Source organism: Pan paniscus, chromosome 19 (genome assembly GCF_029289425.2).
Source record: "Pan paniscus chromosome 19, NHGRI_mPanPan1-v2.0_pri, whole genome shotgun sequence".
In the NCBI taxonomy this organism is placed as follows: Eukaryota; Metazoa; Chordata; class Mammalia; order Primates; family Hominidae; genus Pan; species Pan paniscus.
In genome coordinates, this window is record NC_073268.2 from 31,173,420 (window position 1) to 31,187,740 (window position 14,321).

The following is a 14,321-nucleotide window of genomic DNA, read 5'->3' on the forward strand; positions in this document are numbered from 1 at the left end:
TGGAGTCCCTTCACACTGCCTCCACCACCAAATTCTACTCTCCGGATAATGTCTGGAAAACCCCTTTATCTCATGGAGTAATGGGGCTCCAAGTGTTCCCTGTCCCAGCAAGGGGAATGGGAAAGATGGAGTCTCCTGTCCCTGGAAGTCCTACTCCCCCTTCCCACCCTCTTGGAGAGCTGTGCTTGGCAGACTGGGCCAGGGCTGAGCAGTAGGCACTTCCAGGGAAGGGGCTGGGACACACATGGGATGTCCCTAAGAGGCTGAGGGGAGGATTGTCGCACTGAGCCTACCCTGCTCGCAATGCCTCAACACACATACTCATTACATACAACACATGCACATACACACACACACACACAAAACACACCAACCACACACCACATCTAGAAACCCTGATATCCATCCACACATCAACACATCCATTTCAAACCCAGGACTCACTAAGTGCACACATACACACACGGAACATACACGTCACCATAGACACTACATCCTGCATGCACCACACTCTAATGGCCACAGCACACCACCCGCAGACATGCTCACATTCAAGAGTTTCACAGAAATGCCCATTCACACATACACAATGCACATCCTACGCACACCCAATACTTGGCACCATACTCGCAATCGTGTTCAAATGCCCACACTACACAGCAACTCGCTCTCTCTACAGCCCATCTCACACCCTCAGGAGTCCTCTCACCCCTGTCTACACTGGGGCCACATCAGCACAATGGTTATACTACTTATCTCTCCCACAAGCCCATACACCTGATCACATCTGTACAGCGCATCCCCATCCCGCTCCCCACCACACCCCACCTCCGCACCCGGCCGACTCCAGCAAGAGGCTTCCCGCTCGGTGTGCAGCGGCCACAGTGGCCAGGAATTAAAATGCAGCGAGGAGGAGCCGGGCGCGTCAGCACCGCGTCTCCAGGAGCGCACGGCGCTCACGGCCGCCGCCGCCCCGCCCGCCCGGAGCCGCGGGGCCAGAGAGCTGAGGAGCAGGTGCTCGGAGCCCAGCCGCGCCAGCGTCGCGCGGCCGCTGCCCAAGTTCGCCTGGGGCCCAAAGAGGGTTCTCCCGGGCAACCGGGGAAGGAGCTTAGCCGGCGTCACGGCCACCGCGAGCTCGGAGTCTCGAGAGGAGAAGGGCGCGCGGAGCAGCGAGTCCGGGTCACCCCCGGGAGGTGTTGGCGGGTCTCCGCAGTCCCCAGCTCTTGTCGCCGCGGGGGCAGAGAGAAGACGCGACAGACAGCAAGGCCGGGCTTTTCTGGAGACGCGAGGCACCTGGGAGAGCCGAGGCGAGAAGCGACACTTCCCTGCGGCTAGCATCCTTGAAGGGGCCCGGCGGCGAACAGCCTCCCGCAGGACGCCCTGAGAAGCTCTCAGCCCCAGGCGAGAGCGGGCGCCTGGCAGGACTTAGGCGCAGGACTTGGGGAAGCCTAAGCAGGTCTCTGCCGAGCGCAGCCCAGGGAGCAGTAATAAGGAAGGGTCCTGGAGGGGAAGGGAAAGAAGGCGGCAGCCGGCAAGGCGACCACTCACCCCCGTACACACCCACCCCGCCCGCCCAGCCAGGAGCCGCGGTGCGCCTCTGGGGGGCGCTCGTTCCTTGGCTCCCTCTCTCCCGTGTCCCAGCACCGCTGGGCTACGGGCCGGGCTGGTGGGGTCCCTGGGGATGTCCAGATCAGGCATGGTGGCCGAGTGGCCCTTCTCCCAGGACCAGCGTAAAAGCTGGGGTTAGGCGGGGCAGGGGGGACTCGGCTCAGGGTCCCCCGAGGTCCAGGACGAGGGGAGGCGGGCGCAGCACCCAGGGACTGGAGAGGCGGCTCCCAGTGGGACCCCTCCAGAAGTAGTGCCGGGCGCCGGGCATCCTCCAGGAAGATCAGGGGCCGGGAAAGCCTGGGAGGCGCTCGGGAGAGGCCACTGCCAGGGGCTGCGGGCTGAGGCGGCGCTCAGCCCCGGGCGGGCGCCCGCAGAGGCGGCAGCGGCGGCGCCGGGCGGGCATGCCGCGCCACCGGAGCTCCTTTCGGGCGCACGCTTCCCTGGCGCGGGCTGCGCGCGGCTGCCGCTGCTGCTGCTTCCACTGCTGCTGCGGACTCCCATGGCGGCTCCGCCCGGCCGGGGCCGCCGCCGCTGCCGCCAGCCGCGGGCTGAATGAATGAGCCGGAGCGGCGGAGCCGGGCTGCCCGCAGCCGCGCTCACCGGCCCGGGACGCTTCCGCATGGCCCGCGAGGAGCCGGCGCCCGCGGCGTTGGCGGCTGCCGGGCAGCCCGGGGGCGGCAGAGGCGGCGAGCGGGCGCTGCAGGGGCCAGGGGTCGCCCGCAGGGGGCGGCCGTCGCTGAGCCGCGCTAAACTGCACGGGCTGCGGCACATGTGTGCCGGGCGCACGGCGGCTGGGGGCTCCTTCCAGCGGCGGGCGCTGTGGGTGCTGGCCTTCTGTACATCCCTCGGCTTGCTGCTGTCCTGGTCCTCGAACCGCTTGCTCTACTGGCTCAGCTTCCCGTCACACACGCGGGTGCACCGCGAGTGGAGCCGCCAATTACCCTTCCCCGCCGTCACCGTGTGCAACAACAACCCGCTGCGCTTCCCGCGCCTCTCCAAGGGGGACCTCTACTATGCCGGCCACTGGCTCGGGCTGCTGCTGCCCAACCGCACCGCGCGCCCGCTTGTCAGCGAGCTGCTGCGGGGCGACGAGCCGCGCCGCCAGTGGTTCCGCAAGCTGGCGGACTTCCGCCTCTTCCTGCCTCCGCGCCACTTCGAGGGAATCAGCGCCGCCTTCATGGACCGCCTGGGCCACCAGCTGGAGGACATGCTGCTCTCCTGCAAGTACCGCGGCGAGCTCTGCGGGCCGCACAACTTCTCCTCCGTGAGTTGCCCTCCGCGCGAACCCGCTCCCTCTGCGCCCCACTCCCCGGGAGTCAGGAGGCCTGGTGTTCCGCCCCCTCGGGGCTGTCCCCAGGCCTCTTGCAGTGTTACCACTCCACGATGCCAAGGCAGAACCCACTCTTGGGTCGCCTGAGTCTTCTCCTGCAGGTTGTGGGAACTTGGACTTAACTGTAGGAGGAGTCGCCTCCCACCAGTGAGAGCTCCCCTGTCCCAGCCCCTCCTTCCAGTGTCAGCCCCCAAAGCCCTCATTCTACTCCTTATGGTCCCGTCTGCGAATATTAGTCAGCCTCCTTCTTCCCGACCTCAACTCCAGGCCCTCAGGACTCCAGGAAACTGCTCTGTGTTTGGAGTGTAGATCTCTTAAGTGCGGACTTCTTGTCGTTGGGAAAACCAATAGACGGCTCTTAAAAAAAAAAAGGAAGCGCTTCAAAAATGGACCATCAGGGGAATCACGCAGAGTCCCTAAGCAGGCCTACGATCCTAAGCAGCTTATGTCTTCAAAGTTCCCAAACACTTAGAATCTAGGAGAACTTGTGAGGAAACTCCCAGAAAACCAACACTGAAGCTGTAGACAGTTTGGTGGGAGAGGCAGAAGCATGCTTTGGCTACTTTTTCAAAGTGCAGGAGTCTTGAGCATCCAGCGGAACTGAGCAGTGGTGCGCCAGGGTTGGGCCCTTCACCTGGCCTCCGTCCCCCATAAAATGTAAGTGTGGGTTTTCTGGTCTGGAGGATTGCTCTGGAGTTGAGAAAGCATCCTAGCAGGCATGTGGATGCAAACAGCCGCGGCCAGGAGAAGCTGTGCTTAGGGTTTGTAAACCATTTGCTGTGCCGGTTCCCCCACGCTGTGGGTCTGGATAACGCAGCTGTTGGACAGAAGGTATCTGCCTTGTGCAGTCTGCCTTGGAGGAGTTCTGGTGCCAGGCCCCAGCATGATGCATGCCTGTCCAGCCATTCGTGTGTAAATGTCCCTTAGGTGAGTTTGGGCTTTTCCACTAGTGCAGGGAAGGTTGGTGTATGTGTTTATTGGTAGTGCTATGATGGTGATTTTACCAGATCTGATTCATCACTCCTGAGATCCTCATTTCTGACAATGCTTTTTTTGGGATGGCAAAGAGATGCCACGGTTCCAACAAGTGTTGGCATGATGCCGTTCAGACCAGGTCTCTCATTGGCTGATTGGATTATTCCTTGTCTAGGCAGGCAATCCTGGCTTCAATCTTGTCCTGCTGGCTTTGCTTTAAGCTTGTATATTTAGTAGCCCTGAATTATCCACTCCGAAACATTCCTTATTTCCTGAGATTTTCAGCTGGCTTTTAAAGAATATCTACCTGATGGCTCCCTGCTTTGGCAAGTAGGAGATGCTGTTAACATATGCTTCTGAGTGATTTCTTCCAGGACTCCAAGCACAATTCTGAGTTCCACAAAGCTGAAGGAATGAGGGCAGCGATCTCTTGTTGTTTATTGTTCTTTTTGCTGATCACTAATTAGCAGCCTCAAGAGTTAGATTAAAGTTCAAGGTTACATCCAAGTAGCAACAGGCCCTCGCTCCGGCTCCAAGTTTTACAGCATGGCCCATCAAATGTAATTCTGAAAATCTGACTATTGCTTTGCAAAGTGTGTGGAATTGCATTCTAACAGCCACTATGCACTTTTGATACTCACCGCAGCCCTGCGTTAATGAGTTTTATTCCCATTTTTAAAATAAGAAACATGAAGCTCTAAAAAGCTGTCCAATGCTCAGAGCCAGCAAGTTCAAAGTCCAACTTTGCATACCACTAATTGCATTACACAGAAACCACATGTACCCTTCCTCTCTGACCTTGGGCCTCTCTTCTCTCAGAGGACTTACACAGGACTCTTGCCCTCTCCCCCACCTCTACTCCTAGGAATCCTGTCCCTCCTAGGAGCTGGGAGAGTGGAAAGTGGAGCCACCCCATGTGGCCCAGGTCGTCAGAGTCTTGGCAACATGTCCCTGTGGCATGCAGAGGACACAGTCCCTTCAGGAGCCACCTGACTTCAACCTCTGCAGCAGGCATGGCCATGAGTTGTGTGGGTCAATTGTTAGGGAGTTGAAGACAGTAAGGTCCTTCCCACTGGGGCACACCCTTCTCTTACCTCCCTGTACTCTGAGTCCCTGCGTTTGAAGAGTTTGCAGGCACACACACATCCAAGCAAAAGTACTACCTCCATTCCCCAAAGGTATGTGTTCCTGGGAGACTCAGGTGACCCCTAGTGGCTTCCTATCATGGCCCAGTCCTGGGAGTATCCAGCCCCTTAAAGTTGCATGCTGTAGGTTTTTCCAAGGACCTCAGAATTAAAGGCTTCACCCCTCTATCTGTAGAAGCCAGAAGCTATTTCAGGGAGCCCCAAATATACACCAGGCCTGTCAGGAATATTTTCCTCTAACCACACTGCCTTGTCTCTAGCCTTTGTCATCTTTGATGGAGTGGCACCAAAGTGTAGTGGCTGAGAACACGAACTCTCAAGCTGCACTGACTGGGCTCAAATTCTGAGTCTACCACTTACCATGTGCCCTTGGGCAAGTGACTTAATCTCTCTATTCTTGAGTTTCCTAAATCATCTAATGGAGATGACAATACTGTATACACCATATTAGTTGTGTGTGTGTGTGTGTGTGTGTGTGTGTGTGTGTGTGTGTGTCAGAGAGAGCTCTGAAAACTCTGCTGAGCCCCTGTAGAAATGCTTCCTTTCAATCACATCAGCCTCCTAACTGGTCTTTTGGCCTCAAGCTCTGTCCCAGCCAACACCCTGCATCCCATAGTCTGCTTTACAGCCAGAGTAGTCTCTAAAGCACTGCTCAAAGCACATGGTTTCCTTTCTTCAAACCTTTCAGTGGTTCAGCTGTCCTCAGATTAAGGCCTGAGCTCCTCAGACCCTCCACCTGGTCCTGCTTTATTTCTTGCCACACCCTCCCTCATACCATATACTCAAGGTCTGCAGAACAGCTCCCAACAGCTGAATCCCTGCTCCTCAAGCCCCTCTGCTTGGTTTGGTTTCCGCTGCTGCTGTAACTCCCCTTTCATGCTGCTTTGTCTGCCTGGGGGACACCTGCCTGCTCAATAGGCAGCTCTGGGGTTTCTCCTGCTTTGGAGCCTTTCCTGACCACCTGCTGCATCTATGCCACATCACCAAACAACTGATGCCTTCCCCTTCTTGCCCGTCTTCCACCCTGTTTAGATGTCAATCCTCACACAGGCACATGTCATCGCACCTGTTAGATTGTGCCTGTCTCCCCCTCCAGACCAGAGTAGGAATCATATCTGATGTACTTGCTGTCTCCGGCACCCAACAGACAGCTTGACAAGTAGTGACAGGAAAGGACTGGGGAATGCATACCACCATCAGGTACCCCCAACATTCCCTGTTGTCATGTGTAGCCTGCAACAAGGCTTCTGGCTTAATTCCTCTAGAGAACACCAGTGAAATGTATTTCAGTGAGAACCAGGCCACTTCTGGGCATTTATTCCTTTTGGGAACAGAGAAGGGAAAGTAGAAAAGAAGATGCCAAGCACTCCCCAGACACCTGTGCTCCCCAATCCTAAGAGGACTAGAGCAACAGGTGAGAGATGGGGTTCTAGAGGAGGCCTTTGGGGGGATGTGCCAGCTGTCCCTAAGTCCCATTTCAGCCAGTTAGTCCCATGGTCTGGAAATAAACCTGGTAGGGGAGGGGGGTGTCTGTTGGGTCTTATCCTCTAGGCCCACTCGAGATGTGTTTAGTTGCAGCTCCTCTCTTTGTTGCAGCCGTGCAAGAGTTAATCTCTCAGCAGTCAGATAAAGCAGCTTGGCTTCTGAATGCATGTGTTGTTTCCCTGGCATCAGCTGTGGACTCGAGCTCTGCACACTCTGGCCCTTCTGGGGTTTCCTGGGCCAGAAGAAGGGAGCCTTCCCAGTAATTGGGTGGGATGCAAAACAGTGAGGCTGAGCTATCTGAGCACTGGGGCTTTGGAAGAAGAACCAGGGGGTTGGAACAGAAACCAACAGAGGCCAATCTGAGGTCCTCTGCAGGAACAAGGAGCAATGGCTCTCTCTCTGGCAGATGGCATGGTTCAGGGGAGAGTGCCAGGCAGACCTCAGCGTGGGTCTTTGGTGCTGCCATTTCCTAGCTCTGTGCCTTGGACAGACACTTTGCTCCATGAGCCTCTGGTAATAATTCCTGCCTCGGAGATCTGAGGTGAAGATAACATATGAGCAATAACTGGCACATGCCTGGACAGCAGTAGGTGCTCAATATTCAAGAGCCATTATCATAATGTAGATAAAGTGCTCAGCTCAGTGTCTTGACATCTGATGGTAGCAGTTACTATTCATATTTACTATAGTATTCATAGTATTCATAGTTACTATTCATAATTACTATTCATATAATTATCATATCATATTATGACCACTTACCTGAGTAGAGATGTATGCTCATTTTCTCATTTTCCAGTTCATTCATTCAATCGACCAATGTCTCTTGAAGGTCAACTATATACTAAGTTTCTGTACTAGCTGCTGGGGGGTATAAAATTAAATAAGGCTTGGTACATGCCCTTTGGGAGCTCTCAGTGATGTTGAGGACAGAGATGTGTGAATAGATACCAGGAGCGTACAGAGGTGCCGTGTGGGCTCCAAGGATCAGACTGGGGATCTTTGATGGTTTATTGGAGGAGGTGGTGTCTCAGCTGAATCTTGAAGGATAAGTAGAAGCTCCAAAGTAGAAAAGGAGAGAAAGAGGACTTCAGGGTGAGAGGACAGGAGTCCAAATGCGAGAGTTCAGAGACATGAAATAATGAGATTGAACACATGCATTCTAGGCCCTGCGCCTGGTTCAGGGTGGCTGGAGGGAGGGACTGGATGTGCTGAGATGGGAGCTGGGCTGAGGGGTGATGATGCAATTATGTAGTGGGTGCCTGGAGACCAAACTAAAGTTTTTGAACTTTGCAGCAAAACTCTGACTTCTTTCACTACTGGTTGTTAGACTGTGGAGAGAGACCTCATCTGTGTCCCAAACACCCCAGCTGCCACTCTGTTCCTAACTCTATGAGAAGCCACTCCTCCCTGCACCCTTCCCTATTGCCCAACCCCCTCTGCAAGAGTTAACCTTGAGTTCAGATTTTGGACCACTCATATGTACTGAAAGCGAAGAAAACAGCATTTAGTTTCATCACATTTTGTCACATCAGACAAGCTGGCTGCTACTTGCCAGGACAGAAAGCAAGAAATCATTTCAGCAACATATTGTTTAAAATCAGCTAACTCTGTTGAAATGACACTAGGCCAGGCAGTCCAGTAGTTGGGAGGATGGATAGCTTTAGAGAATCAAGAAAGATACTTTTGTCTTTAGAGAAAGAGGAATAAATAAGCTAATACATGTGAGGTGCTTAGACCCATTCCTGGCCCTAAGTAAGCACTCAGGAAATGTGAGCTATTTCCATTATTATGACTTGCGGTGAGCATTTTGAGTGAAGGACAAAGGCAAATAGCACTGGGCAGCTGTGATGTGCCAGACTCTGGCTGGGCACGTTTCATGTCATCTCAATTCTGTGCAATAACCCTGGAAGACTGTGTGAAAATCTACATTTTATAAATGGGTGAACTGCAGTGCTGGGAGCATCTGTAATCCACCTAAAGTCACAGACTCAGCAGGTAACAAAGCTTGGGTTTGAACCCAAGTCCTCCTGACTGCAAAGGTACATGCACGTTCTGCAGCTGCATGAGGAAGGAGTCCATCAGTAGGAGGCAGGGTGTGTCCTGGGAAGTCCAGCCCAACCTCAGCTTTACCCTGGCTAGTTGAGTGACTTTTGTCTCAGGATTCTCCTGTTTAATATGAGGGCATGAGCCAAATGATCAATGGGATTTAGCTGAAAAGTTCTGTATTCAAGTGGGCAGTCAGGGGAACGGAGAGCTCAAATAGTGCAGATGGCGTGAGTTTTTCAGCCAACCATTTCTTTTCTTTGCAGAGCTGAAACAGTAATTAAGGGGGGAAATGTACAAGCTATTGAAGTGCTAGAGACAGGATGGTGATTAAATAGACATTTATACAAGGAACATGAAAAGACCTCCACCAGTTATTTGACTTCGGGGAAATTAGTTTAGGGAATCAAATGTAAACTCCACTCAGGTCTGCAGATATCCAAATTGACCAATGTCAGGATGATTCTGATAGTGGCTATTTTGGGGCCACTTTGGCCAGTCACGAAGGCATCAATCAAATGTCTGCCCAATGGAGAAGGGCTGGAGGAATAGCCAGGACATTTGCTTCGTGTGTCGGTTGCCTTCATTCTCCTAAGTGATTTGCTTGGATGAACTACTCAGAAATTGAGTCAATTTCATTGACTCAATTGGATGTCAATTGGAGTCAATGCACATTAAGCACCTACTGTGTGGCAGGCACTGAGTCACCAAGATGACCATAAGTCTGATCTGTTTCTGGTAAATAGGCTTGCAACAGTCAATGTGCCTCATCGGAGTGACTGAGTCTAAAAGGAGCTTCCTGATATACAGGGAGTGGGGCTGGAATGAAACAGCCTAGGATTTGTATTGAGTACCTGTTACATAAACAGTCACATTCAATTTTAACAGCATGAATGAGTGTCATGGAACCCTGCTTACAGATGAGAAAGCCGAGGCTCAAGGAGGTACAAAGTCATGCATCTGGGAAGTAGTAGAGTCACGATTCAACGAAAGATCAGTCCAGCTTCAAAGCCCATGTTCTTTCCTATGGCTCCATTCTGCCAACACTCAGAGATGCTGATAAGAACAAATCCTTTCATAGAGGGTACCACTCACAATCTTCCAAGCCTTGAAGTTTTTTTCACTGCAAGTTGCTGTAGGCTTTGGAGAGTCATCCTGGGTTCCAAGACCTGCAACCCTGAGAAGGAAAGACGGTTCGTAAGAGGACAAGATCAGTAATGAATTTGCATCCTCCTCTGCCCTTGGACAAACAGAAGAGAAGTAGATCTATGGAGGAGAATCTGCCCAGGAGTTGTGAAAAAAAGTTTTAATTGTGCCACAACCTCAACTAAATTACTATTTTCATTCTTTCAAGGACACTGGTAACTTGAAGTCCTGCATGAGGAAATGGTGCCAAATTGAGTTCCAGCTCGGGCCTGTGCTAACAAATAGATGACTCACTCATAATTGGAACATGAATTGTTGGTAAAACAAATAGAGGCTGCTAACGTACTCAGGAAGTTTGTTCTGAGCATGTCAAATATCTCCCCTGACACCATTGTTTATACTATTAATTTGCCTTGTAAATTGTTTCCTCTGATTCCACACACATTTATTGAGCTCCTTCTTTCTGCCAGACACTTTTACATTCGTTATTTTATTTCAGCTGACAACAGAGCAGAGAAAAACGTATTCTTTTGTCCCTGATACCAAAAAGAAAACTGAGGCACTGTGTGGTTCAGTACCTTGGTCAAGGTCACAGAAGCCCTGACTTAGGGTTCCAAAGTCAACGCCCTGCATCACAATTGTTCCCACAGAAAGATCTTGGTGCAGCTTTGGCCAGACAAACCTGCATTTGTAATCAGCAGAAACTTAATTTATTATACCTGGATAGGATGTGATAATGTACATTGCTATCTCTGCAGCAATGGAGGATGCTGATTACACTCTATTGCCTGCCTAACTCCAGAGGTAGGAGTGACTTGCCTGAGGTCACTCAGCACAGGAATACAAGAAGAGCCAGCATTTGAATTAAGGTCTCTTAAGGCCCCATATACCTTTTCTTCCTCCAGCACCTCTGTTGCTGGTCAGTGTCGGTTTGAGATTTCACCTGCCCTGGAAGATGTTCTTAGGGAAAAAGTGATGGGCTTGTGAGTACTTTGCAGAAAAGAACTGGTACTAAACTGTCGCACCACACTCCAGTTGGCAATGGACGGATGCAAAGTCCTTAAGGGGGCTACGCTTCTCAAACTTGAGCATGTCCGGGTTACTAGGCCCTCAACAGAGACCCTGATTCGGTAGGTTGGGGCAAGGCCTGAGATTTGCGTTTCTAACAAGCTCCCAGGTGGTACAGATGCTGCTGGTCCACGAACCACACTCGCTTTGAGAGACAGGGCTGTGGGCTCCTGGAAGCCCTGTGAATGCTGATAAGGAGGGATCCCTGTGGTTCAGCTATACTGATTCATTGGATCTATAAAAGTGCATGTGGGATGAACATCCTAAAGTGAAGCAAATAAGTGTGCCTGGGGAGAGGTGCTGGGCTCCCCAGTGAACCCAAGAGAATGTGCAATATCAGAAGCATCAGTGCTCTGGGGGAAGCCCTCTGCCACACCAGAGCAGGGTTAACAGAGGGCCAGGGCCTAGCTGGGGTGTCCGTCAAACCAAAGTGCAAAGGCCATGTGTAGGCTGAATGATGGCCCCTTAAAGATGCCCATGACCTCATCCCTAGAATCTGTGAATACATTACCCTATGTAGAAAAGGGACTTTGCAGATGTGATTTTTAAGTTAAGGATTTTGAGATAGGGAGAATATCCTGGGTTATCTGGATGGGCCCAGTGTAATCATGGGTCCTTAAAAGTGACAAAAGGAGGTGGGAGAATCAGAGTGAGAGGAGACAGAACTGTGGAAGCAGAAGTCAGAGAGAAAGAGGCCGGGCGTGGTGGTTCACGCCTGTAATCCCAGCACTTTGGGAAGCTGAGGCGGCAGATCACTTGAGGTCAGGAGTTCAAGACCAGTCTGGCCAACATGGTGAAACCCCATCTCTACTAAAAATTCAAAAATTAGTCGAGTCTGATGGCAGGCAACTGTAGTCCCAGCTACTAGGGAGGCTGAGGCAGGAGAATCACCTGAACCTGGGAGGCGGAGGTTATAATGAGCCAAGATTGTACCACTACACTCCAGCCTGGACAACAGGGCAAGGATCTGTCACACACACACACACAAGCACACACACACACACACACACATACACACAGAGTTGGAGAAAAAGAGATTTGAAAGTGTTACATTGATGGCTTTGAAGATGGAAGAGGGGGCACAAGTTAGGGAAGATGGATGACCTCTAGATGCTGGAAAAGCCAAGGAAACAGATTCTGCCCTAAAGCCTCCAGAAAGAACACAGCCTTGCCGGCACTTTGATTTTAGCTGGTAAGACTCATTTCTGACTTCTGACCTCCAGAACTATAAGATAATAAATGTATGTTGTTTGAAGCCGGTAAGGTTTGTGTAATTTGTTACAGCAAGAATTGGAAATTAATAGAGGCCTCATTTGTTTCTGATGTACAAAACACTTTCTATTACAGACCTGAATCCACATTAGTGAACGAGGCTGGGTAATTTTGAAGCAGAATCTGTCCAAAATTCAAAAAAATAAAAGAATTTGTAACAAACACACATCTAGTTTCAGAAATAGCTTGGGAGTATTTTAACCACACTTACATAATGCAAGATTGGGAATTTGGACTCCAGAAACTTAGAAAGGAGGTGGTTGGGGGAGTAGAAAGGAGATAGCCTCAGGAGTCAGATAGACTCAAGTTCAAATCCCAGCTTTGCCAGGTATTGTGTTGGCTGGGTGGCCGTTAGAGAGCTGCTTACCCTTACTGAGACTCATTTGGCTCATGCCCTCATATTACAGAGGAGGATCCTGAGGCCAAAGTCACCCAGCCATTCAAGGCAAAGAGGAGGGTGGACTGGACTTCCTAAGACACACCCTGCCTCGCACCAATGCGTTCCTTCCTCATGTAGCTACAGAAAGAGCATGCACATTTGCAGTCATGAGGACTTCAGTTCAAATCCAAGATATGTTTTAGTATAAGCTTTTGTTTCTTCATTTGCAAAACACAGACCATACTTTTCGTGTAGGGCTGTTTCAAAACTTAAAAATCATATGTTAATCCCTTTATTATTGAGAGCCAGCCATAGGCTAGTGTTTGTGGATAAATGTTTAGTGTAAATACAGAAACTGTTCCTGCTCTCTTGTATGTAAAAGCACAGCACAGGTGTGTAGGTCCTAAATAAATGTGAGCTATCACTATTATCTTCATCATCCTTATCATCATTAAAATAGGTGATTCCCCTCAATTCTTCCAAGAAAGACTTTTAAGGCCGTAGAAAAGTAGACTTCAATGGCCTTCTGTATATTGTTACAATTCTAGCCAAGAAACATTATGTCATTTTCATATCACACCTCTCTGGGTAGGTCAGAGCCCTTTTGTGTTTCTTCCCCATTCAGTACTCTGATCAAAATTAAAAATCAGAGAGGGAGATTGAGTTGCTCGAGGTCACACCACAGGTCACTGGGAAGCTAGAAATAGACCGTAAGGAGATTCATTCTTAAGCCTACAGATGACACTTTTGTATCACAGCAATATCAGTTTGTTCCTCTGTAAACTCTCTCTTCTTCCAAAATATGTATTCTGGCCATCCCCATCTGATTCTGATGGCATATCTGATCTGAAAGTTGTTGATACTCTGATCTTAGAAAGTGAAGGGTTTAATCTTCTCTTGGAACCCCTCCCAGTGAACATTATTTTCCCACTTTGAAATGGCATGGGCATCCACTGTGAACTCACATCCATAAATCTAAGTCTACTGCTCAGGAAAGCAGATGAGGTTTGATTCTGCTTCTCAGCACAGCCTCACAGAGAAAATTATGGAAAGAATTTGATTTATAGAACCACCTCAAAGGCTCTGGAGTGAGACGCGTGTTGATTCACTTTATTACCATTTATTTTACACTATCTCTTTACGCTCCCTGCACATGGATTTGAAAGATGATTTGGATAAATGCTTATGACCTGTCAGATTGCGTAGCCCTGTTGAGGCACATGGCTGCCAACATCTCGGGTTGGGGGATCCTCATACCAGTTTTGGGGGTCAGGCCCAGCCTCTAACAAACAGATGTGGAGGTTCTAGCCCAGAGTTCTTGTCTGAACTTTCCCAGCTCTATGTTTGTATGGTACTTGGTGTGGATCTCCAGCTGCAACCGCAGGATGTATACAGGCAGGCTTGATTTAAGATTCAAATATCTCAGAACAGCTGGGGATATTTAACATCACTATAATTACATTACATTTTTGATGGTGCATGGAGTGAGAGCCTTTTTTGTTGTTGTTGAATATTCTATGAGCATCAAATATTTTAACCAGCCGGGGAAACATGACTGCATTTTTCACATCCAAGTAGTTTTGTTTTTATAATTCCGGCCAGGGATGAGTGTTTCGGGCTTTCATCTTTTGCCATGTCTTTGGAACAGCAAGAGCAATGTCTCCTACGCTCTTAGGTGGGCTATGATGCTGGGGAAAGACGAAAATGGAGCAGGAACGTGTAGGCACCCGCTATGTGCCAGGAGTGAGGAGGGGTCAGCTCACCAAAAGTGGCCTTGCTAATAAATGATGTAGCTGAGATCTCTACAAAGGCAAGTCTGGCAACTTAGGTGGAATGGGTTGCCAGGAAGTGGGACACGGGAGAGGGA

General features: G+C 50.4%; 1 protein-coding gene across 2 annotated transcripts in view; it reads left to right on the forward strand.

Annotated features, from left to right (window-relative positions):
• ASIC2 (acid sensing ion channel subunit 2) overlaps nt 1-14,321 on the forward strand; it is a 1,146,249-nt gene that overhangs the window by 864,661 nt on the left and 267,267 nt on the right. The window contains exon 1 of one of the 2 annotated variants that reach the window (XM_003818011.5): nt 2,155-2,872. The exons of the other annotated variant lie outside the window; for it this stretch is intronic. Coding sequence (XP_003818059.2) covers nt 2,165-2,872 — 708 coding nt within the window. The 5' untranslated portion in view covers nt 2,155-2,164. Of the gene's footprint in view, nt 1-2,154; nt 2,873-14,321 lie in introns of those variants that run through there. 2 annotated transcript variants of the gene reach the window in all.